Genomic DNA, 26,545 nt, shown 5'->3' with positions numbered 1-26,545 from the left:
GGCAAGGTGATGGTCTTCCCGATGTGGAAGGGCGTGACAACCTTTAGCAAAAAAGAATGTCAGGTCCTTAAAACCACCTTGTCTGGATGAACAGAAAGGAAAGGAGGTTTGGAAGAAAGAGCCTGGAGCTCACTCACTCTTCTGGCAGAGGTCATAGCTACCAGGAAAGCCGTCTTAAGAGTGAGAAGACGCAAAGGACAGGTATGAAGGGACTCAAAGGGAGCGCACATCAGATATGTCAAGACAAGGTTTAAGTCCCAATGAGGCATTATGAACGGCACGGGAGGAAACGTGTGCGTAATGCCTTTTAGGAAACGGTTAACAACCGGGGACTTAAAAAGGCAAGGCTGATCTGGAAGCCGGAAAAAGGCAGAGATGGCCGAAAGATATCCTTTGATAGTGCCCAGAGCAGAGCCCTGCTGGGCCAAAGAAAGAAGGAACAGAAGGACTTCGGAAAGAGGGGCAGAAAGGGGATCCACAGCCTTAGCTGTGCACCATGCCACAAACTTGTTCCACCAGCAGGAGTACAAAGTCTTAGGGGAGGGATGCCTGGCAGCCAGAATGACATCACAGACTTCAGGAGGAAGATCAAAAGTCGTCAATTGTCGCCACTCAATCTCCACGCATGGAGGTGGAGGCTGGACAGGTTCGGGTGGAGGACCATCCCCTGCTGCTGCGACAGAAGATCCGACTGCCTCTTCGGGAGGATCGGGGGATCGGTCGCCATGCTGAGTAGCTCAGGATACCAGTATCTTCGTGCCCAATCCAGGGCCACAAGGATGACTTGGGCCCGGTCGCGCCGAATCTTCTTCAGCACTCTGGGTAGAAGTGGTATAGGCGGAAAGGCATACAATAGACCGCAACTCCACTCGCGTCGAAAAGCGTTGCCTGGCGAGTGCCGCCTTGGAAATTCCAACGCGCAGAACTGAAAACATTGCGCGTTCTCTTCGGTGGCGAATAGATCTAACCAAGGCTCTCCCCACTGCTGAAAGAGACCTTGCACCACTTCTGAGTGAAGACGCCATTCGTGATCCATCAAGCACCGGCGCCTGAGTTCGTCCGCCCTGGCTTTCAGAGAACCTGCCAGGTGTTGAACCACCAAGGTAATGCCTTGATGTTCCAGCCATGTCCAGAGGCGCAGAACCTCCTGACATAGGGTCCAAGACCCCACCCCGTCCTGTTTGTTGCCATACCACATAGCGGTGGTGTTGTCCGTGAACACCTGCACCACACTTCCCCGGACAGAGGGAAGGAATGCCTTCAGTGCAAGTCAGATCGCCCGAAGCTCCAACAGATTGATATGGACCCGGGACTCCGCCGGAGGACACTGAGGCAACACCTGCGCCACTGTATCCCACACCGCATGGGAATAGCGGCCTAATAAACAAGCGGTGTTCACTGACCGCAGCCCCAAGCTGGCCGAAGAGAACAACCTCTTAACGAACTGCTCCAGCTTCTTAGAGTCCTTATCAGGTGGGCCGTAGGAAAAGCACTCTGTGACGTCGAGGCTTGGACGACCAGGTTCTCAGGCGTAGGATGAGTGGTCAGGAAAGCAGGGCCACCCGGCGCCGGGCGGTGACGCCTAGCGACATTCTTATCCACAGGGGCCCCTGTGGCCGGCCTCGACCAAGTGCCCAACAAGACGTCAGTGAGGGCATCGTTGAAGGGAAGCAGAGGCTCCAATGAAGTGGATGCCGTCTGGAGCACCTCAGTGAGGAGATTAGTCTTGAGGGCCACCGTAGGAAGATGGAGGTTGAGCACCTAAGCTGCCCTACGGAACACCATCATGTAGGAGGCAAACCACGGGTCAGAAGAGACATCGAGGTCGCCGGCGTCCTCCAAGTCATCCACCCAGTCCTGCTCGGAGTCACACTGACAGGCAAGAGGGTCCTCGGACTAACCCCTCCCCCCCCCTCCCCCGCGAGTCATCCTCCACCTCTGGCGCAGGGGGAACAGACCGCGGCAGCTGAGCTGGAGCCGGAGAAGGAACATACGGCGCCGTGAACGACGCCAGTCGGGGCAGAGCCGGTGCCGCCTCCAAATGCGGATCCCAGGTAGGAACAAAATGGTCCTGGAACCGGGGCAAGGGCGGGACAAACGGCACCCACTTCGGCGCCAGAGGCGGAGCCGGGCCCGGAAGCGCTGGACCTTGTGGCGCCGGGGCCGGAGCCAACGGCGCAGGATCCTGTAGTGCCGAAGCTGGATCCACTGGTGGCCCCACGGGATCCGGACATGGGACCGCGGGGCACGAAGGCGCACCGGCGGGAGCCCGAGGCCTAAACAGGTGGTCCATGGTAGCAAGAAACTCTTGCACCTGTTCGGGAGTCGCCGACGGACCCGGGTAAGGCGGGTAGGCCGTGGGACTCCCAGGCTTCAAAGGAGCCACAGGGGCAGAACCCCTGTCCCCCTCGTCCGCATCCAAGGACCGACGGGGGGACGTCGGAGAGTGAACTTGCTTCTTCGACTTCTTTTTATGTCATCGCTTACCCGAATTCGAGGGCGAAGACTTGGAGCCCGAGGAGCGACAACTGCGGCCCCGCAAGCGTTCCCAAGAACGGTCCATGGACCGGGAACAGCGTTGGGACGAGTGCCGGGCCTCCAGAAGCTTCCGGCGCTGCTCCCTCAAGGTCTTCGGGGCCATGGCCCGACAGTCCCGGCAGGACCGGGAGTTATGGTCGGTCTCCAGGCAGTAGAGGCAAACATCGTGGGGGTCCGCCACCGACATTGCGACGGCAGGCCCCACAAGACTTAAATCCAGGCATCCCTACGTGCACCAAGGAGAAAGAGGGAGACAAAAAGTCTCAAAAGTGTAGTCAAAAAGTGACTAAGGTACGTGCTCTAACCAGATCTGCGCTTGCTGGTGCGGAAAAAGAAAGAACTAATGTCAGCGCACATGGGTGGCGCCTAAGTAGTCTCCGTGACGTCATCTCGGCGCTTACGACGCCAGCGACGGACGCGGAGCCGCACAACGCCACCTACTGACGCCCAGGGGTACTGCTAGCAAAACTTTCCGGATCCAGTCTGACGCCTGGGGATATTCTAAGGTAAGGAATCTATCACTAACGTGTCTCTTTCAGATATGTATATTATGGTGAGTGAGATAAAAAAAAGACAAGAAGGAGCATTGACTTGTGTACAGTCATCATGAGGTAGGACTGTGCTCAAAGCCATACTCGCTGTATATAGGAGACGCAACAATATCGCCTTACCATAGTTGAGAGCCTCTGGAGCAGTCCATTTGATAGGAATTTGCTTCAAACCAGAAGATGAGTAGATTCCATCATCCTCCTGACGAGACATACCAAAGTCACTGATTTTCAGAACATTGTTTTCACCTACAAGGCAGTTTCTCGCAGCAAGGTCCCTAAGATAAAAAAAAACAACAGAAAACACATATTTATACAAGAACAACATATGAACTTGCATTTTACGAAAAATGTGTCTATTTTACAATTAAAGTAACTGTGAAACCCCACTGCTTGATTTTCAGCATTCCCATCATGAAGAAACCAAAACGCGTAAAAAGTAATACAATGGTGGCGCTGCACAAATGAACATATGCTAATGAAGTTTGATTTTACAAAACATGGGATTACAGAGAGCGAATTTACATCTTAATTTCTTGGCTCAGGAGTAGACAGTCACACTTATCTGCTATCGAGAAGCTGCAGACAGTCAAAGGCTCAAGGAAGCCTGGGAGAATATCTGTGTACTCGTCAGACGATACTTCAGTAAATATTAAACTCGGCAGGGAAAGCAGACTCCGACTGGTGTTGGGGATGACAAACTGAAAACAATCTCATATTAAAGAGCGACAGGAAGCCACAGACAGGGGCGGAAGGCTCAAAACTCTTTTTGTGAGATCCCCGATCCACTTGAATTGATTGTTGCCTTCTCTGGAATTACCTTAGGGTGGTAAATGGACAAGTGAAGCCATCATCACACATCTGCTTATTTTGAGCAAAATCGCTCCATTTTTTCATTCTATTATCAACACTAACAGAGTAGTTTAGCCTATGTTAACTGTCTTAAAGATAGTAGAAATAATTTAATACACCAACAGTAATACCACAAGGAGGAGGATTTGCGGGGACTGATAGGTATTTCATGGTGTGTTCTATTATGGAAAGGTTGGCATTCAGAACGATTTACTTATATGATGATCAGCTGAGGGCTGGTAGACTGTATGTACTGACCTCTTCACTGTCCCAATAAATCCTCAAACAGCTTTAAACAATGTTGCAGTTTCACTGCCACAACTTAACGAATTGGCAACAAAGATGTGTCTGATAGGATCAAATATGCGATTTCTCAGGCACCTGCGTTAAATGCTTTCACGGAGAGAAGGTTAAATTACAGTGCAAGTAAGCACCTATGGATTAAGTGCACTTCTAAGTCAGGTAGAAGGGAAAGATGAATACTCAGCAGGCTTTGCCGCTAGGGCATTGAGACGAGTAGAATGTAGATACTCAAACATCGAAAAAGGACATGTTGGAGTATGTGTGTGGAGTATAGAAAAAATCAGTGTATATTTGGGACAGACATTCTATCACGAAGGAAAACATAGCAATCTACAGCACACTCAGCCAGACTACCAGCAAAATTACATGAAGAAAAAGTTACTTGCCTTTGGTAACAATATATCTGTGAGAGACATAGATTAGTTATGGATTCCTCATCTTAGAATTACCCCAAGGAGTCAGACTGGATCCAGAGAAGTTTTCTTCAGCAGTACCCCTGTCGGTCGACTCCGCGTTCGTCGCTGGTGTCGTGGTCGCTGGAATGACATCGCGGTATCTACTTAGACGCCGTCCCTATGCGCTGACGTCAGTTCTTTACATGACATTCCACGCCAGAAGAGCAGAGCCATGCAAGACACAGACCACTGGTGCACAAAACTTTGGCCCTGAAGGGAAGTCCCTTACCCTAGAAGTCGGTTCGCAGAACGGGGAGAATGGGCGGGGCGGTGAGAAATCCATAACTAATCTAGGTCTCTTACAGATATATTGTTACCGAAGGTAAGTAACTTATGTATCTGAAAGAGACAATTAGTTATGGATTCCTCAACTTAGAATAGATACCCCAGCAATATCAACCCTGGAGTTGGGTCTGCGAACTAATTTCACACCAAAAAGTCCTGGAGAACTGAACGGATAAAGAGGCCGTCTCTTTAGAGTTGGCTGTCCAGGCAGTAGTGTTGGCTAAACGTGTGCAATGAAGCCCACGTAGCTGCCTGGTAGATGTCATGAAGGGGGGACTCCACGTCCTAAAGCAGTAGTAGCTGCCGTCGCCCTGGTGGAATGGGCACGCAACCCCACTGGAGGTTCCTTTTTCGCTAAGGAATAACAGATTTTGATGCAAAGAACGACCCATCGAGAGATCGTTCGTTTTTGCACAGCCTGATCTTTCTTGGCGCCCACATAGCCAGCAAAGAGCTGGTCATCCACCCGGAATTGTTTTGAGCGATCCAAATAGAAAGAAAGAGCATGTTTTGGATCCAGACGGTGGAGCCTCTCCTCCTCTTTAGAAGGATGCGGAGGCGAGAAGAAGGAGGGAAAAGGGATAGTCTGTCCTATGTAGAAAGAGGTAACCACTATGGAAGGAAAGAAGGCCTAGTGCGAAGGGCAACTTTGTCCGGATGAACAGCCAGAAAAGGAGGTTTGGAAGAAAGAGCCTGAAGCTCACTCACCCTGCGAGCAAAGGTGATGGCAACCAAAAAGGCAGTTTTAAGAGTCAAAAGTCTGACAGGACAGTTATGCAGTGGCTTGAAATGAGCGCACATAAGGTAGGTCAGAACCAGGTTCAAGTCCCACTGAAGCATTACGCAAATAATTGGAGGAAACAAGTGAGCAATGCCCTTAGGGAAGCGATTTACAATAGGGGACTTGAAAAGAAAAGGCTCATCACGAAGCAGAAGAAAGATCGAAATGGCCAAAAGATAGCCTTTTAAAGTGCCCAGAGTAGAGCTCTGCTGGGCCATAGAAAGAACGAAGAGGAGAACCTCTGAAAAGGCTGCAGCAAGGGGATCTACAGTCTTTGTGCGCACCATGCCACACATTTGTTTCATCTACAGGCGTAACGTTTTGGTGGACGCCTGGCTGCCAAGATAACTTTCAAACTTCGGGAGGAAGGTCGAAAGTTGTCGCTGCTCAATCATCACGCAAGGAGGTGGAGGCTGGACAGGTTTGGGTGGAGGACCATCCGCTGCGACATTAGATCCTCCCTAAGGGGCAGTCCGATCAGAGGATCCATGGCCATGTGCAGAAGCTTGGGATAGCAGACTCTTCGTGCCCAGTCCGGAACCACAAGAATGACTGGGGCCCGGTCACGCTTGATCTTCTTCAGCACTCTGGACTGAAGTGGTATAGGCGGAAAGACAAAGAAGACCGCAACTCCACTTGTGATGAAAAGCGTCGCCTAGCGAGTGCCACCTTAGAAATTCCAATGCGCAGCATCGCTAACATTGCGCGTTCTCTTCGGTGGCGAATAAATCTAATCAAGTCTCTCTCCACCGCTGAAAGAGACCTTGCACAACCTCTGAGTGCAGACGCCATTCGTAATCCATCATGCACCGGCGGCTGAGTTCCTCCGCCCAGGCGTTCAGAGAATCTGCCAGGTGTTGAACCACCAGGGACATGCCCTGATGTTCCAGCCACTTCCAGAGACGAAGTGCCTCCTGACATAGGGTCCGCAACCCCACCCTGCCATGTTTGTTGCGGTACCACATGGCGGTGGTGTTGTCCATGAACACCTGCACTACTCTCCCTTTGACAGAAGGAAGGAATGCCTGCAGTGCAAAACGGATAGCCCGAAGCTCCAGAAGGTTGATGTGGAGCCTGGACTCCGCCGAAGACCAGAGGCCTCTGATCTCCACCTCTCCCATGTGGCAGCCCCACCCCAGAAGTGATGCATCTGTCACCTCTGTGAACTCTGGTTGGGGAAGGGAGAGGGATCTGCTGTTGACCCAATCCTGGTTCGTTAGCCACTACTGCAATTGGTGTGCAGTGCCCTCCGTGATCTGAAAGCAATCTGAAAGATTCCCCTGATGCTGTGCCCACTGGAACTTCAGGTCCCACTGCAAAGCCTGCATATGCAGCCTAGCATAGTCCACCAGCAGGATGCAGGAGGCCATGAGGCCCAGTAGCCTCAGGGTCATTCTGACCGAAACACGGGATAGAGGCTGAAAGATCGAAATCATTGCCCGAAAATCCCGGCCTCGATGCTCGGGAGGATAAGCCCGAAACTGCGCTGTGTCCAGAACCGCTCAGATGAAAAGGAGCTTCTGAGAGGGAATCAGGTGTGACTTCAAAACGTTGATGGTGAACCCCAGCGAATGCAGGAGGTCAGCCGTAACCTGGAGGAGGGAGACGTCAGCCAGGGGCGAGCATGCCTTCAACAGCCAGTAGTCGAGATAGGGTAAGACTGGAACCCCTGATCTGCGCAGTTGAGCTGCTACCATCACCATCACTTTCGTGAACACCCGAGGGGCGCTGGTAAGGCCAAAGGGGAGCACAGTAAACTGAAGGTACTCGTGGCCTACTGTGAACCGTAGATAACGCCGATGGGCCGGCAGGAAGGGGATGTGAAAATAAGCGTCCTGCAAGTTCAATGCTATCATTCAGTCTCCAGGGTAGAGGGCATACAGGACCTGAGCCAGTGTCAACATTTTGAACTTCTCCTTCCGAAGGAAGCGGTTGAAGTTCCTGAGATCCAAGATAGAACGCAGGTCTTTGTCCTTCTTGGGCACCATAAAGTAGTGGGAATAACAATCACGACCTACTTCTGGGGCAGAAACTCGCTCAATGGCTCCCTTGGCCAAGAGAGCTGTAACTTCCTGTTGGAGAAGGGCCAAGTGATCCTTCAACATACGATGGAATGGAGGTGGCATGAATGGAGGGGTAGTCTCTAAGGGGAAGGAATAGTCCCTTTGGACTAACTGCAAAACCCAGCTGTCCGGTGTGATGTTGAGCCAGTGGGGGAGGTGATGGCAAATTCTGCCGCCCACTGGTGAATGGTGGCCCTGAAAGGTTGGACTAGGAGGGCTTGGAGGCTGCTTCAGAGGGGGCGCTGGTAGACTGGCCTGCCCGCTGGCCCTTAGACCCACGACGGTGGGACTCACGTCCCCGGCTGCGCAGAGGCTGGACAGCTTACGCAGGTCTCTGGCTCTGGGCGGAACGTGGCGGGGCACCCCTTCCGTAGCCACGAAAGGGGCGAAAAGCAGACTGCGCAGGGTGGGAGGAGGAAGCGAGTCCCAAGGATCTGGCCGTAGCCCTGGAGTCCTTAAAGCGCTCAAGCGCGTTGTCTGCCTTGTCGCCAAACAAGAGACGGCCTTCACAGGGGATGTCCAAAAGCGTTGCTTGGACATCACCCGAAAAGCCAGTGGACCTCAGCCAGGCGTAGCGTCTTAGGGCTACTGATGTTGAAATCATCCTGTGTAGTGAGCCAGCGGTGTCCAGTCCACATCTTACGGCGAACTTCACTGCGTCTCTCCCTTCAGCAACTGCACGGGAGAGCATGGCCCGGGCCTCCCCTGGGCACTGTGGCAACACCTGCGTGACCGAGTCCCACAACGAATGGGAGTAGTGGCCCAAGAGACATGCAGTGTTTACCGACCGCAGTCCTAAGCTGGAGGAAGAAAACATATTCTTCCCAAGGTGGTCCAGCTTCCTGGATTCCCTATCAGGTGGTGCGGTGTGGTAGGGAATGTGCCCTTGGAAGTTGAGGCTTGGACCACCAAGCTCTCAGAGGTGGGGTGTTGGGAGAGGAAAACAGGGTCGCCCAAAGCTGGGTGGTGGCGTCGGGCAATCATCCTGTCCACAGGAGCCCCTGTGTTGGGCTTGGACCAAGTCCCCAAAAAGATGTCTATAAGGGCCTCATTGAACGGCAGCAGGGGCTCCGAAGAGGCGGCTGCCGGCTGAAGCCTCTCGGTCAGGAGGTTAGTCCTGACCGTTACCGTAGGAAGTTCAAGGTTTAAGGCCTCAGCCGTCCTAGGCAACACCACTGCGTAAGACGCACCCTCCTCCGTAGCCATTGTAAGGGGAGAAAGCATGCCAAGGTCTGGGGAGGTGTCCAGACCACTGGCCTCACCCAACTCCTCTCTCCAGTCCGGTTCCTCTAACTAGTCTGCCAAAGGGTCCACAGACCCCTCACAGTCCTCCTACCCCTCAGGCCACAGAGGGCAATAGGAAACATCAGGGGAGAACAGTGGTACAAAAGTAGCTGTCGGCGCCGGTACGGGCGTCTGTCGACACCAGTCTGGCTCCGTGTCCACATTGAGGCATAGGCTGGGGTCAACGTCAGCTGGGGAAACAACCGGGGGCGGAGGTGTCGCCACTGGATTCGGTGCTGGAGGTGTCATGAGGTCGACCAGCACCGATCCAGATCCAGGTCTGGATCCCTACGGTGCCGAAGCCGCCAGCATCGAAGGCATAGAGCCCCCAGATGAGTCCGTGGGGCCCGAAGGCGCGTAGGCAGAGTCGGGATGCCCAAAGATGGAATGGAGGGCTTCGTAAAAGGGAGGGAAGGCCGGAGTCGACCCAACAGGCTCCACGGGCGGAGCCAGACGATTACCTTCCGTTTCCCAAGTCGCGTCAGCCGATGGACAGGGAAAAGGCAAAGAGCGACGATGCTTCTTCGCCTTCTTCTTGTGTACCCGAAGACGAAGACTTCGACGAGGAGTGATGATGGCGGCTCTGTAACTGGTTCCGCGACGTCCCTTTCGACTGGGACCTTTATCGGCACGGAGCGGACTGCCGTGTCTCGAGAAGCTTTCGGGACCGCTCCCGCAAAGACTTTGGGTTCATGGCCCGGCAGTCGGAGCACAACTTCGGGTCGTGGTCGCGCTCCAAACACCAAAGGCACACGAGGTGCGGGTCCATAACCAACATCAATTTGCAACAGGAGTAGCAAGCCTTGAAGCCGGTTTGAGGATGGGACATCCCAACGTTAATATCGACAAAAAGACGCAAAAAGAGAGTCAAAAAGTTACTTGAGGTACCGCTCTCTCCGGATCTGCGCTGGCTGGCACAGAAAAAGAAAGAACTGACGTCAGCGCGCAGGGGCGGCATCTAAGTAGATACCGCAATGTCATTCCAGCAACCACAACGCCAACGACGAACGAGGAGTCGACCGACGTACACCTAACAATGCGCAGGGATACTGCTGAAGAAAAATTCTCCAGATCCATTCTGACGCCCAGGGGTAATGCTAAGGTAAGGAATCCATAACTGTCTCTTTCAGATCTTCATTTTAAGGTTGAGTATATTCCAGGAGGCCATTTAACACTGAGGCAGACTTGTGACCTAAATTACCCGAGGAAAATGATGATGATGATGATGAATGTACCAATATAGATGATTCAAAATAATGTATTAGTACATAGATTAACATCAGTAGGTGCATGTGTTGGAGAAAGCTGGGATCCTACAGGACTTTCATGAATTTATAATCAAAGATTGGCCTAAGAAAAAATCACTCCCGTACTTGCAACCTTTTTGAAAAGTGGCTTCGGCACTATCAGAAATGAATGGTTACTAATGGGTAGTGATACATTGATTCTGCCTAGTAGTTTGAGAGAACATTTTGGACGTTGCTCACAAAAAATGTGAGTGAGCAATAATTACTGGCGGCTAAGATGGGATGACGAAGTAGATGGGAAAATGGGGAATGTCAATGATGCACAACAAATGATAAACATATGGTGCTGCACACTCTTAGTGAAATACCAATTTTATGTCCTGAAAGGGAGTGGCAGAGTGTTATTGTTCTCAATTTTCTTTGTCCTTTTCACATTCTTCCACAACATATGTGCTCCATGGTTGTTATGGTGGGCTAATTGTCCCATTTTGTTTACGCGAAATTGGAAAAGAATCTACCATATATGAGGTCAACAAATTTCTATAAGAGCTGTTTGACAAAGAAAGAACTCCTGAATGTGTGTTAACGGAGTCCAGGTAACAGCTCAGGGTATGTCTTCGTTGCTTTGCAACAATGGTATCAAATATTTTAGAACTCCTTTGTACTGTCCTTAAGAGTAACCGAACGGTGGAAAGGTCTAACAGAGTCCTGGTGAAATGTGTGCAGAACACTTAAAGAAGTACAAAAGATACAGGACTAGCTTCTTGGGAGCTGCTATGCACTTATCATACACCGACACCGAGAATCACTGATAAAGCTCCCTTTGAGAAAAGAGAGGGAGAAAGGCGAGCTCCAATTTATCCCTGTTGTGGTGTTATAGAAAAAGAGAATGGTGCAACAGACCTGTTAGTTCTTTATGGTGGGTTGCTAAGATGAGAGTGGACAACCGTTCCAGAAATATTTCCAGTTAACGAGAGGGTCACAGTAGGTTCCTGGAAACTTGTAAATTGGACACATGTAAAAACACACAAACCCTGGTTGGTTTGTGAATGGATGTTCTAGTTTCATGACCCTGTTGGAGTGTGGGAAACTCATGCAAATGTTGGGAGATTGGAGAAGGGTCAGTGATGGCAGATAGAAAGGTTGGCTAAGGTTACACAGCATGTGCCTCCTGTTAAGCATGGTAAGTACATGGCTCCGATGGGAGTCTGCTGTAGTTGTCCCAAATGGAGGTTCCCTCAAAGGTTTGCAAATGCGGTTAGTCTGAGGACAATGGTTTCTGTACTAATCATGATTCCCTGGATGAGTTTAGCCTAATCAATCATCTAAGCGCTGAGACAGTTTCCCACTCATCATCAAGATTTAAGTGAAGGGACATTTGAAAAATTGGACTAGACCTAATATGTTTTCTTTTTGGTCAATTAGTTACCCGGTTTTGAATATTTTCTCATACCTATTTATATTTAATAATAAATAATACAACTTATTTAACAAATCAGTAGATCTGGGCTTTCTGTCCTCAACTAATCCTAAAGACTCAGCATTCCACCAAAAGCAGCATCAACAAATCTTTCCAAGATGGCACGATGGCTAGTAGTGCCAGGTGAGATCAGGGGTAGGCTTAATTCTCCTCTCGAGGCCTCTGTGCTAAATAAAGAGTAAAGGGGACATGCCGTTCGTAAGCATGAAAGGTGAGTTGGCCCTGGTGAAGAGTCCTGGGCGGAGAGAGATAAACACTTGGAAGGCACAGGGATTTGCTATTAATAAAAAGGACCCAGTACAAATGATGGCAGATTGAACACCTGAGTATGTAGGTGCCTGCTAAGGTACATTTGATTGGTTTCATGAACATGACAGCTTTTCTCTAGAAAGGCCATCATTTTCACAATTAAATACAGTTGAAAGCTGAAAGAAACTAAACATGAAACTCACAGGAAGAAGAATGAATTATTCATCCCAAGGCCTCCAGCCTCTGCTGTGGCACAAGAGCAGGGGACGTCTTTGCCTAGACCAAGTAAACTTAGATTATCAGAGTGGATATTTCTACTTGTAGCAAGAATGAAGGATCTACAAAGATTGAATAAAAGTTTAAAACAGCCTCCATGGAAGGCAAAAAATATTTTATCAACAATATTTGCATGAGAAGAGAGAGCTTGTTCTTATACAAAAGGTGTTGCTAGCCCTCTGTTTCTATTCTTCTTTTGCCCTCACAGTATTGCGTCGAGCAGCACTTTGGACATGCCCGACTACCCCCCCCCCCCGCCCCACATGATGGGCTTGAAAAGCAGCAAGATTGCGTGTACGCGCCGCTTGTGTGCCAAAGGTAAGCCCGTCTGCACTTGGATTGCGCTCAGGGCCAGCCACTTTGCTGCCAGCACACAAGTGGTTATCTCAGTACTCCCAGAATTACCTACTTATACTGCGTCCCTATTGCAACTGTTGCTGCCCCCTGTTCGACCCCTAGACAAAGGTAAAATGGTTGACTTGCCCCAGCTGCTGTATAACGTTTCTTAACTCCAAAGTCAGCACAGTCACCAGAGCTGAACAACCTCCATCTAAAACGTTGTTCCCTATCAAAGACTTCACAGCACATTTATTAAGGCCAGATTGCTCATCAAAAATAAGTTAGAATTCTTTGAATTCCTAAAAGCGCATAACATAGACCTTGCCTATGTTACGGAAACCTGGGCCAATGAGAGTTCGGGCCCTGACTTTGTATTAGTCATTCCAGAGGGTTACCCAATGTTCATTCTAGACTACACAGGAAAGAGAGGGAGCGACCAAGCCTTAGTGTATCAAAACTACTTGACCAGCAGTATCTCTGCTGCGCCCATCTCCATGGAATATGTGGCTTTGAATTTTAAGTTCATTCTCAACTACCACGCATATTTTAACAGTCTGTTAGTCTACAGACCGCCAGGCCTTTAGGTCTGCCTTCTTACGCAATTTGTGCCAATTGCTTGAGGCTAAGGAAGCGACTGCGGATTTCACAGTTCTCAGCCATTTTAATTTTCACCTGGAGACCAAGGAAGCTAGAGACTCTGAAGGTTTGTTAGATCTAAAGAACAGTCTTAGCATGACTAAGTTAGTTACTGCCCCATCTCATTCTGTTGGTCACATGCTTGACGGCATTTTTTCTGATAAGACTAGCTACTGGATGACCAATAATTGTTTAAAGTTAAACTCTGGTAAAACTGAAGTACTACTTCTAGGAAACAATACTTCCTTTTGGTCTCCAGACTGGTGGCTCTAGGAAACTTATCTGTTTCTGTCCTCAAAGTAAAAAATCTGGATATAGTATTTGATGATCTATTTTAGTTTGATAAACATAGAAATGCAGTGACCGCCTCATCTTTCTTTACCTTATAGATTCCGATAAAGGTTCTTCTCTTTACTCCACTAGAACTAAGGAAACAAGTGGTTACTGCCCTCATCCTCTCAAAGTTGGACTGATGCAACACCCTGCATATCAGTTTTCAGAAGCGACTACTGAATACTTTACAGATTCTGCAGAATGCTGCAGCACAGCTATTGCTAGGAATTCCTAAGCACCAATATGTCTCTCAGGTCCCAATCCAGCGTCACTGGAAATCTGTGCACAAACACACAGATTTTAAGGTATTGTGCATTGCTTTTAAAGCTCTGCATGGCTTTGGACCCGAATACTTAAAAAATAAATTTGTCTGGTATATTCCACCCAGAGCTCTGCGATCCCCATGAGCACAAAATTTGGATGTAACTAAATTCAAGAGAGCCCACTGGGGCAGAAGAAGCTTTGTCAATGGCAACACTAAGTGGTAGAACTCCCTGCCATTACATTTGAACAAATGTACTTCCCTGTCTTCTTTCAGAAAAAACCTCAAAACCTGGCCTTTTCTTTTTATTATTCTTTATATTGAAAATTGGTCGCAATGCGAATACAATCAACCACCTTCAACTCGGTACATGTTCATAGTTTCAATTCTTACATATTGCAAGACAAAAAAACCTGTCTTTTTAATTTCTAGATCAGTTACTCTTTTCTCTCTTCTTTTTGCTGATGCTTTAAAAAACGTATTTTCATTTAATTTCACCAGAAATTAAGTCAATAAACCACATGGACACTCAAATTGGAAATCAATCAATCAATCAATCATGCTATTTGTAAAGCGCGCTACTTACCTGTGAGGGTCTCAAGGTGCTGAGGGGGGGGGGAGGGAGTTGCACTACTGCTCGAAGAGCCAGGTCTTGAGGAGTCTTCTAAAGGCGAGTAAGTCTTTGGTCTGCCGTAGCTGGGTAGGTAGGGTGTTCCAGGTCTTGGCGGCGAGGCAGGAGAAGGATCTGCTGCCAGAGGTTGTTCGTTGGATGCGGGGGACGGCGGCGAGTGCGAGGCTGGCGGAGTGGAGCTGGCGGGTGAGGGTGTGGAAGCTGAGTCTGCTGTTCAGGTAGGCTGGTCCGGTGTCGTGGAGTGCTTTGTGTGCGTGGGTGAGGAGTTTGAAGGTGATCCTCTTGTCGACGGGGAGCCAGTGTAGGTTTGTCAGGTGGGGGGATGTGGCTGAGGCGGGGGACGTTGACGATCAGTCGGGCGGAGGCATTTTGGATGCGGAAATGAGACTTCATAATCTAAAACTGACTATTATAGATGGAGACAAATTGAGGACTGTGCAATGCAGATTGTAGGAAGCTGGCTCTCCAAAAAGAGGTTAAGTGTGCAGGGATTCCAGTGGATACCAAGAGGCTAAATGAGATAATACTAATGCTCTCTTTTGTGGTAGTGTGGGTGAGCAGTTAGGCTTATCAGAGGGTAGTGTTGTACACACAGTGGTATTAAATGAGATTCACACTCAATGAATAAATATGAAACTCATTTTTTTTTTTAAATAATGCTTGATTGTATTTATTTCGTAGAACCACAGAACTTCGTGTCAGGTAAATCAGTTTTGCAATAGAAATACTTTTCAAAGTAGAAAGTGGACAGTGCAATTTTCAGACTTTGCAATGTCAAACTATAGGAGGAAGAAAACAATCAACATACGTATAGGCAACATCGACTTACAAGACCAGTCTTCTGAAGTTAAGGTCAGTATTGTGTAAGGTTCCGTTCAGCACCAACAGTACACCGCCAGTGGAACGGGGCGGCAAGGTGTAGGGTGCAAGTTTGAGGTTGGGCACCCAATACAAATCAAAAGGAACAGGGGCAATTGCACAGCGGCTTCTTACAGGTAAGTAGCAAAGGCTTGGGGGATCAGTCTCCGGGGGTTGGGGCCAACACTGGACAGGGCCCAAGGAAGTACCAACACTACACCACACTACACTACCAGTGGCACGGGCCGTCGGGGTGCAGGGTGTCAACACAGCGTCTGGTGCCTGAAGGAAAGCTATTGAGGCAGGCCAAATCGAAAAAGGACTGCAGGCTCAGGCCAGGAGGCTGGTCGAAGGAATCCAACAGCTCCAGAGGTAAGTTACGATACTTGGGGATGTGGGGACATCTTTTGTCCTCTTCACCAAGGCCCAGGACAGACGGGTACAGGGGTGCCTTTTGGAGGCAGAAACGGCTTACCGGAGCAGGTCGCGGTTGAGGAGGGTCTCTCTCCATGCATAGGCTGCAGGAGATGACGAAACGTCCGGGAGATTCTAACTCACAGTGGACTAAGGCTTCAGAGTGCTGGAGATCCTTGCTGGAGCTGGGGGGCCACTTGGACTCCGGCCAGAGTCTTCAGGTGCAGAGGTAGAACCGGGAGCAGGTTTCGCGGTTCTTCAGGTCGCAGAGTCTTTACTTTTAAAGATGGTTGCTTTGTGAACAGGTTCCCTGTTCTCTGGAGATCTTGGTCTTTATCAATGGTAGGTCGACCTCCCAAGGTTCTGGAGGTCGCTGGGCTGCGGGATGAGTCGTCTTTTGGAGCAGGATCGTTGGGGGCTGCAGACAGGCTGGTTGGGCTGGGGCCAAGTCAGAAGTTCTCTGCAGTCTTCTCTGCGGGTGCGACTCTGTGGTGTCCAGCTCTTCTTAGTAGTCAGGAACTGAAATTCAGTGTGTGGGGATGCCACCTAAATTCGTAATTTAGGGGCGTTACAAGGGAGTGACAGGTTGTGGCCAATAGGCCCTTCACTTGGAGTGTCTACACCCTTTATAATGCCCACCTCCTGAAGGAGGGGGACACAGTCCTAGCCCTGATTGGATAAGTCCTACCATCTTCAAGACAGAGGGCACTGAAACGTGTACTTCACCTCACCTCCAGCGCTTGAGGGATGGAGTTGACAGCAGGGAGCACACCTCCAATTCTTTCTATGTGTTCCCACCTGTCCTCCCGCCAAAAAGGGGGTGAGGACAGGTAGGGGGTCTGCTCCCTCTAACAGGAGAGGCTGGGGTCGCATTACAAAGATGGCAAGGCCTTTGAAGCTCCCTGCAATGGATGGCTCTTCCTGACCAGGGGAAGGTGTGAACACCTCCACGTAGGAAAGGCATTGTTCTCAACATCAGAGCGAGCAGGGACTCTCCCCATGAGGTCAGAACACTGTCCGGTGATAGCAGGTTGGCTCAAGCCAGTCGGTGACCATACTAAGGATTGGTACGTTTCAGGGGACCCCTCTAAGGGGTCTTTTGAGTGCACATTTAAATAAATCTGACACTGGAATCGGTGCAGATTTATTATGCTGCTTATCATGCATTATGGAGAACTCGTAATGACAAGTGTCCAGCCCGTGTACTTACTATGGCTTCCCTTTGACACTTACAGTAGCCAGGAATCATCAAGGATATTGCAGGGACATATCTACTACTACAAATATGCCTTCAAAGGAGATATAGTGCACCCTGCCTTTGGGCTAAGTCCTGCTGAAGGGGTGTCTTACCTATACCTCATGCAGTGTCTATAGTCATGGCACACAGGGACGTGCCCCATGTCGACTCTTCCGTTTTGTGTGCAACAAGACACGCATGCTGCAGAGGCAGCGTGCATATGCTTGGTGAGGGGTCGCCTTAGAGTGGCACAATTCATGCTGCAGCCCTTAAGGACCCTCTTTAACCACAAGGCCCTTGGTATCTTTTGCTAGAGGCTTACATGTGAGCTAAAGGGGTGCCAATCGTTGAAATCACAGGTACAGTTTAGGGAAGGAGATCTGGCACAGGGGAACCTGCACTTCCAGTCGAAACAACATCATTTTCCAGGCAAAAAGCGAGGGCTATCTATGTCCAAAAAAGGCACATTCCCACACAGACTGTGGCATGACTTGAAGACAGTACTTGGAAAATGCAGCCAGAGCAACCTATTTAAGATTGTTGGAGGTAGTTCTCCATGCAGGCTCTGAGGATATTAAATTGTATGTTCAGGTTTTGATCACTATAGAGTTCCTAGGGAATTGTTATCCGGGTCCACTGACATTGAAAGAAAGTAAAAAGACTGCTCACAAAGGCACTCACGGAGAAAGACACAGGAAAAAGTACACTCTTGGTAGAGTCTGAATACTCACATCAGCATACAACAGGGTCTAGACGAGTGGTGGGTTTAGGTCCCTACCATTCAGGGCTAATGTACTTTATATATACCTTTGATCATGCTCGTTCTATCTAGTTTTCCACCCCTTACCCCAGTATAATCCAGAGCTAAAAGCTGGAGTTTTGCGGTCCAGAGATGTCTTGTTTTCTCCGTTGATTACAAATACACATTTGAATTTGTTCCTATAGTATGTCCTAGGAGCAGTGCCTAAGCTGTTCACTTTGGACATGATAAATTGTGACTGTTTGGAAGCTTAATAAACATGCAAAACTAAAACTAAGATAATTTTTTAACTGCACTAAAATTGTCATTGTATTTATATAGCGCTTAGTACCCCTGACGAGACATTGAAGCGATTTTCAGTGAGTAGCATGCTACTCCGGAAGCCAAATATGGATTATTAGAGTGAAATTTAAATTGTTATTGGGAGTAGTAGACATGTGAGCCTGTTAGTCGGCTGAATAGGACAAGCATTGACAAAGCAAATAAGTGTCACCTATGCGAATCTATTGACTTTGTCAATTTTTTTCTTCATATTGCTGAGCAGTTGAGCTGCTGTGCAAAATTACTCAAAGTAAAAGAATCTCCATGACATCGACAATAGGCGAAACCTATTAGCTGTGCCAGTGCTTGTTTTTACTCTCAGTCGCATGGAAGTGTTTTACTATTTGCTTCCTCTCACTCGAGCTTCTCTCAACAAATAACAATGACATCCCAATGACCAAAAATGAATAGGCTGAATAGTTTCAGTCATTAATAAACATCCTTAAGAGATGTATAATTTTGATGACAAAGTCACATTTAAAGTGGCACTAAATTATTTACTTAGCCCAAAGATTTTGTTAGAGGACACTGACTTGTTTTAATGACAAGCATTGGCAAAGCCAATAGATCTCGGCAATGCCATAGCTATTGGCTTTGTCAATTTGAATGTTGTTTAGCCATGTTGTCTAGCAGCACACCTGCTGTTCAGAATGGCTGAACATCACTGAACGCCCAGAATCATAGGATCTTGAGCCGACGCAGAGTCGCTTCGCCCACCACGTTGAGTTTATTGTCCTGCCACTCTTAACACAAAAAAATCACTATGACATGGCCTGCATTGGCCGCATTATAGCGCTTTTTCAGTCACTTTTGGCCATGCTGAACTGACCCACAACCCAACTCTGCCCTGTTTGTTGCAGTATCACATGGTGGTGGTGTTGTCTGTGAACACTTGAACTAGCCTTCGTTTTATGGAGGCTAGAAAGGCTTTTAATGCCAATCGGATTGCTCGGAGCTCCAGCATGTTGATGTGGAGTACTGATTCCGCAGGAGACCAGAGTCCTCTGATCTTCACCTCTTCCAGATGGCCGCCTCATCGCAGAAGTATTGCACCCGTCACTACGGTGAAATCTGGTAGGGGTAGGGAAAGGGATCTGCCTCTGACCCAATAACAGTTTGTTAGCCACTACTGCAGGTCTCGTGTAGTTTACTCCAAGATCTGGACTATGTCAGAGAGAGTCCCCTGATGCTGTGCCCACTGGAATTTCAGGTCCCACTGAAGAGCCCACATATGCCATCTGGCATGTGTAACTAGCAGGATGCAGGAGGACATGAGGCCCAGCAGCCTTAGAGTCATTCTTATCGCAATCCAGGATAGAGGCTGAATCGGTATCATAGCCTGAATATCCTGGACTCGCAGTTCGGGAGGATAGACCCGAAATTGCACTGTGTCCATACAGCTCCCAAGAAAGGGAGTGTCTGAGAGGGAGTTCGATGTGACTTCAGCATGTTGATAGTGAACTCCAGCGAACGTAAGAGGCCCACCGTAGTCTGGAGGTGGGAGATGACAGCCTGTGGGGAGCCCACATTTAACAGCCAGTAGTCGAGGTAGGGAAAGACTGGAACACCTGATCTGCACAGATGAGCTGCGACCACCATTTCCTTGATGAACACCCGAGGGGGGCTGGTACAGCCAAAGAGGAGCACCGTGAGCTGAATATGCTTGTGGCCTATCGTAAACTGCAAGTAGCGCCGATATGGGCAGGGAGAACAGGAATATAGAAATGGGCGTCCAGAAAGTCCAACACTACCATCCAGTCTCCTGGATCCAGGGCAGACAGGACCTGAGCTAAAGTGAGCATCTTGAATTTTTCCTTTTTGAGGAAGTAGTTGAAGGCTCGTATGTCTAGGATAGAACGAAGGCCGTTGTCCTTTTTCGGGACCAAACATTAGTGGGGATAGCAACCACAGCCTACTTCTGGCTCTGGAACCCTCTCTATGGCTCCCTTGGCCAAGAGAGTCATGACTTCCATCCGGAGTAGAATCAAATGATCCTACGTCAGCCGGTAGTAGGAAGGTGGCATGGAGGGAGGGGTGGTCTCAAGAGAAAGGAGTAGCCCCTCCGGAATATCTGGAGGATCCACCTATCTGATGTGATTGTCTGCCAGTGGTGGAGGTGATGGCTGATCCAGCCACCGTCTGGCTGCCCGTGATCTAGAAGGGCAAGACTAAGTGGGTTTGGAGGCTGAAGCTGCAGGGGAGTGGTGGGCTGACCCGACCTCTGGCCTCCCGCTGAGGAAATATGAATTTTTATGATCAATTGTGTCCCCTATCTTAGACCCCAACGGCTCCATGTACGTGCTACAAGTACATGTATGTTCCCTCCACTTCAAGCTATGAAGACGCAAATACAATTGTGTCCAACGTTAACATGTCCTCTTTCAGATCCGCCATAAATGGGTCGAATATTCCGTTCCTAAGTATGCCTTGCCACCGTCTTTATATGGTGCACCTTTCACGTTTTTCAGCTCTGGCGAGTTAGGCCCTGAATTCTGCCATCGAGCCTTTTCCTGCCTTCTGCCTCTGAATGCTCCAGCCTGGACCTGCATCTGTATCCATGACCTTTGTCTTACTCCCTGCGCGGCTAACGGTGCCTGGCTCGGCCTGTTGCCTGCCAAGACTGTATTTAGCCTTCAAGTTATCTGCTCCGCTCCTCGAGAAATGCATTCCTGTCTAGTAGTTTAGGTAAACATCCTTCCAGCTACAGAGCAAAGGGCCCGGCCTTACTGTCTCCGTGCAAGTAATTCATAGCTCCTGTTACCATGGTAGGCCCATGCCCCCTCGCATCTCATGTAGACACGTAGACGCTTATACACGCACTAGAAGTCAGTATAGGATAGCCTCTGCCTGAGAGACCTTTCCTTCCAGATAATACAGTTCCTTAAACACAAGATATTAGATACGATTTGGGATTAGGTTGTTCTGACATCCCAGACTTCTGTCTCCTCATGTAGGGCTAAATGTCAAGTCCCCTTCACCCTCCAGTTATACGTCAATCACACGTCATGCTGCCGTGCGCGCATCTCTGCCATATATTTCTGCTGACCTTGCAGGATTCTCTTATGGATCCACCCACCTGTGTCATCCTCAGAATGACGTTTCTAGTACACGCCCTTATGCACGCCTATTGTAACGCCTTTTTTCATTACGTATGTGTATTCTTATCTCTCTTCTCAGCTGTTACGCCTCCTGCATCTGTCTTCACTGTAATGCATTTACTATATATATGATAACCTGTCAATAAAGTATGCTCAATCCCTTCCCGAACTTTCGTGGTGATGGAATCCGATTGCCTGGTTCGAACCAATTCCTTTGTAAGGAATAAATCCCCTTTTAAAACCTCAAATACCACGGATTCTGCCTCTTATTTATTCTGAGTTATCCTTATTGAATTTTACCGCATAAATTAAGTACAGGTAATTTAAAATTTACCACATAATTGGCGCCCGAACAGGGACTCCTCCCCCACCCCACGCGCCGGAGGTGCATTGCAGACCCGGTCTCCTGCCACAGCCGGACGGACAACTACGCGTACCCGCAGGATTTCCTGTACCTCCCTCAGGCCAACGGAGGTGACTGAGGCTGCGATCAACACCCAGACGAGGCGGTGAGGAGTGCGGAGGATCCCGACCAGAGCCTAGCTGAGAGAGCAAGATCCGAGGTATACAGAGGCCCACCAGGTTCCAAAGTTCCGAAGTACCTACGTCACGAGTCGAGTCGAGTCCAGTCTGGTCTAGTCCAGTCCAGAGTTTCCGAGGCCTTCTGTTCCGTTCCGTGCTTCCCGGTGAGTACCGTTGCTGGGGACGCATCTAGACGTGCGCATTGGTTTGTGCCGGTCAAGACGGGTTTGGGTACACAGACCTGTCTGCACTGTTTTAGCAGTGTATCTGTACTGTTTAGCAGTACATCCAGTATTATGCAGTTAGCTAGTTTTATTCTAATTATCATTGTTCGTTTTAAAGTGTTTTAATATGTTTTAAATGTCGTGGTATGAGTGATTGTTCGATCTTCATTACTGTGTTTATTGTATTAATTGTGTTCAAGTCCGAGTAAGAATCAAGTAGCAAGGTTTAAGATGCCGTTATTCTCAAAATTAAGACAGATAAAAACTAGAAAAGGGATACTCGAGGAAGCCGTTCCCATTCCACCTAGGGACACTCCAGGGTACTTTATGTACCATAAACATGGCCTAGATGCCATATTATATCTCGATTTATGGGTGGACTACACCAAGGATTTAGCAGAGAATCAGAGATGGCCCGTTGCTGGGACATGGGATGCAGATTGCATCATGAGAGTAGAAGAAGCATTATGGAAAAAGAAAGCCAGACAGTCACAGAAAGATGCCATTGAATTATGGCGTAAAGAATCGCATAGACGCACAGAGAAAGCGCTCAGAAAAGAAGAGAAAAGTAGGGAGGATTCAGACAAAGCCCGAGAAAACGTATTAGTTGAGGAAGGTATCCGAGTAAAAGCAGAACAAGTAGACAGACAACGAAACACTCTTATGAATGGTATGTATCCTCTTCTGGCCGAGGGTTTACCTAAGGCCACCCTGGAAATACCGAAAGATCTGCCATCTCCATTGCTTCCGACTAAATTGCACCCCAAGACCGCAAAGGACATTTTCCTTTCTTCCTATTTAGACGATGCAGCCCCCGAATATGTTAATGTTCCGCCGCCACGCACACCACCGGCTAACGGCGCTCGACCCCGAGATAATTTGTCCCTACCTCTGCAGCAACATACTCCTCCGTCCGTTCCAAACCTTCCGCCTGTTCCTTCACTCCTTCCTGCACCTATTCTCCCTACCTTACACCCAACGAATCCTTTTGGACCTGGCACCTCAGGAGGTGCGATAGGAGGTTTTCATACGCCGCCATCAGCACGTCGATTGACTTATAGGGATTTAGCACACCAACGTACGCCTCAAACAGCGAATTACGACATACTTAAAGAGCCTCTTACAGATTGTAGATATGATCCAGTACCCGGTAAAGACGACAGAATGATGCTATCATCAGTACGTCTACGACGAGTTGCGAACTATTTAATGATACTACCAGGAATGATCGATCATCTAGACAAAATATATCACTTTGTCCAAACAGGGCAAGGTCCTGAAAGTATTGGCGAGGCCATGGCATACCAGAAAGTGGACACGCAAAAACTGTTGTTACGCTTCTTCATAAACTGCCTGATAAGACACAGAGATAGGCCAGGTGTAGACCCGGAAGAAATGAAAGCACTTAACAAATGGGGTCAGAATATAGCAGACGGAAAACATGATAAACAGAATAGTATAGAAAGTATGTACCGAAGGATCCGAAAAACAGTAGAACAAATATGTGAAAGAGAACAGCCTGAAAGAGAAATAGATGCAGATAAGACTGAATCCTCGGGGGAGGAGGAACAACAAGAAACAACAACAGGACAATTACAATTACCAGCTAGAGAAATGATAGCTTATGTAGGTAAGGGAAGATCTTTTAATAATTCAATGCGTCCGATACGTCCAGAAAGTAAGAGAATTTTTCAAGCAGCCATGTCAAATCCGAAGACCCCTGAACACTTATTTCAGGCTACTGATAAAATACTTCAAGAACGAATGGGGTACCATGTACTCGATTCTATGGATGAACAAGAATTAGCCAGGTCAGCAGTACAATGGGCTGACAGTTCTGATAAATATAGTGATGACGCGCTAGCACACACGTTTTTGAATCTTTCACCAGACGAACAGCGTTTAGCTGGTATGTACATGATACAACACCTCCTTATATTGTATAAAGGCCAACACTCCGATCCTGGTCCCCTACCTGATATACTGATAGAACTACTCATGAAGAAATGGAGAGGTCTAGGTACCGATCTAATTAAAGTAATTCTAGAACATCGGCACAGATACAGTGCCTTTCTGTGTCCACAGCTTGATCCAGCTCCCTCCATGGAAAGAAAAATGTATTACATAGACAGACAGAATCCCTTACGCGAAGTGCACCCAGTTAGAAATGATGATAATACATTTAGACGCGTGTTTGTGTACACGCCCCTAACTAAAATAGAATTATTGGAAATGAAAAAATTAGTGCCCAGCCATGACAAAGATCCAGCAGGTTTTCACCGTGAAATAAAAGACATGTTACTCATGGGTGATTATACCTATCCTGACATTATGAAAATATTAAAAGTATTATTGCCTGCCGGTATTTACGAGAAACTCAAAGAAAAAGAATGGGAGGTGGGAGAACAAAAGATTGATTGGACAGCATTAGAAAACGAAGAAAATACCCGAACTCCAGGCCTAGGGCTTGGGGACAAAACTAAAGCGTTACCAGGATTGTTAGTACAAGTATTGCCACGCTTATTAACTACTAAAAAGGAAGACTGGGGCGCAATCTCAGCCTGCAAACAGAAACCCGATGAAGACACTAGTGATTTTTATTCCCGATTTGAAAAATGTTTTGGTATTAATAGCGGTCTGAAAGCAAGTAGCGATTCATATCCACATCTTTTTGTAACAAAATTAGTCGAGAATTCCTTGCCCCAGGTTAAGAACAGAGTATTAAAAGTCGAGAGCTCTTGGCAAGCAAATACCCCGTCACAAATGTTACAAATGTTACAGTACCACCAGAATAGAATTAGAGAAGAACAAGAACACGAACAAAGACGTATGAAAGACACGAAAATGAAAATGCTTGTTGCTCAGTCAGTTCCAGCTGACGGTCATAAAAAGGGTGCGACACAGTCCAATAATTCAGCGGTTCCTGTTAAAGGGACATGCAACTATTGTAAACAGCCAGGTCAGTATATAAACGATTGTGCAGTTCTGAAACAAAATATCTCTACGGGTAAAACCAAGGAGAGACCGCGTCCACCTAGACAGGATCAGATCCAACCACAAGTACCTCAGAATGTACAGCCTATGCAAGCTTCACAACAGACCGTAGCAGTACCACAGCCACAGCCTAGTGCCGCAACACAAAACACGACACACCAGATGTACCAGTATGCACAAAATGACTATCCCGATTATCAGCGATACACATGAAACAGCCTAGAGAGGGAGGTTGGTTTGCCTCTTATTGAGGTTCCTGTAGATCAAGAGGGTCCTTATGTACATAGTCAAGTATTAGGGAAAGACAGAAAGTTCTTAATTGATACAGGGGCAAGCAGAACAACTATAAGTCACGACGAGGTTCCAGGGGCACCCCTCTCAGGCTCACAGAATGTTTCCCTTGGATTTTCAGGAAAGCCTATTGTTAATGAAGTATCGCAACCTCTTCCTCTTGCAGTTGGTCCATTGACACGGACTACAGATTTATTGCTTACAAAATCATGCCCAGAAAACTTGTTAGGTATAAAGACATTGAAAGCTCTAGGAGCTGTAATATGTTGTTCCCCGGAGGGGGTACGACTATTTTTGCGTGACTTTAAAGGTCACTATGTATTTAGAGACATGGATCACCGGTTACAGAATGTCCCTGCACATTTATGGGCACAAGGCCCCACTGATGTAGGTTTTATGCACATTACACCATATCGAGTCACACTCAAAGCAGGAGTGGTATTACCACGAATTCGACAATACAAGTTACTTCCAGATGCTGTAGTGGCTTTGCTGCAAATCATTGACGAGCTCATTGCACAAGGAGTGGTTGTGGAAACCGACTCCAATGTATGTAATTCTCCTATCATTCCGATTCTTAAACGTACTGATCCAAAAGCACCCCCAGTTTATCGATTAATTATTGATCTGCGCGAATTGAATAAATGCATTGTACCACAATATCCCGTGGTTCCAGATATCTCTTCATTATTGACAGCTATTGATTCAGAAGCAACGTTCTTTACTGTAATCGACCTCAAGAACGCCTTCTTTAGCGTCCCAATCGATCTGGAAAGCCAATATTTGTTCGGATTCTGTTTAAATGGACGAAGCTTCAAATTTGCACGCGCACCTCAAGGATTCACAGAAAGCCCCAGCATCTACAGCCAAGCACTGAAAAGACAACTTGACAGTATCCACATGCCTGTTAACACTACCCTGCTTCAGTATGTCGATGATCTGCTGATCACCGCCCGAAGCGAGCCCGAATGTGAAAAAGCATCACTGACGGTTTTACATTTTCTGGCCGACAAGGGGCACAAGGTATCCCCTTCGAAGCTGCAATTCTGTGTTCAGCAAGTTGTGTATCTTGGGCACTTGCTGTCCAAAGGGGGGAGACAGCTCACACCTGACCGCATCCAGTTAATTGTAAACATGTCACCACCCAAGACACAAAAGGAGGTGCGGGCCTTCATAGGTCTCACTTCGTACTGTAGACAATGGATTCCCCAATATGCATTTCTAGTAAAGCCACTCATTCAGTTGACAACCCAGGAGGCAGCGA

At 48.1% G+C, this 26,545-nt stretch overlaps 1 protein-coding gene across 2 annotated transcripts in view; it reads right to left on the bottom strand.

Moving 5' to 3' along the window:
- The window catches only part of FER (FER tyrosine kinase), a 1,023,934-nt gene that overhangs the window by 80,194 nt on the left and 917,195 nt on the right, over nt 1–26,545 (bottom strand). For both annotated transcript variants that reach the window (XM_085632578.1, XM_085632580.1), the window contains exon 17: nt 3,210–3,364. In XM_085632578.1, the coding sequence (XP_085488704.1) occupies nt 3,210–3,364 (155 nt within the window). The remainder of the gene's footprint in view (nt 1–3,209; nt 3,365–26,545) is intronic.

Source organism: Triturus cristatus, chromosome 2_1 (genome assembly GCF_964204655.1).
Source record: "Triturus cristatus chromosome 2_1, aTriCri1.1, whole genome shotgun sequence".
In the NCBI taxonomy this organism is placed as follows: domain Eukaryota; kingdom Metazoa; phylum Chordata; class Amphibia; order Caudata; family Salamandridae; genus Triturus; species Triturus cristatus.
The sequence above is the reverse complement of the archived record's forward strand: the minus strand, read 5'-3'. Positions and strand labels throughout refer to the sequence as shown.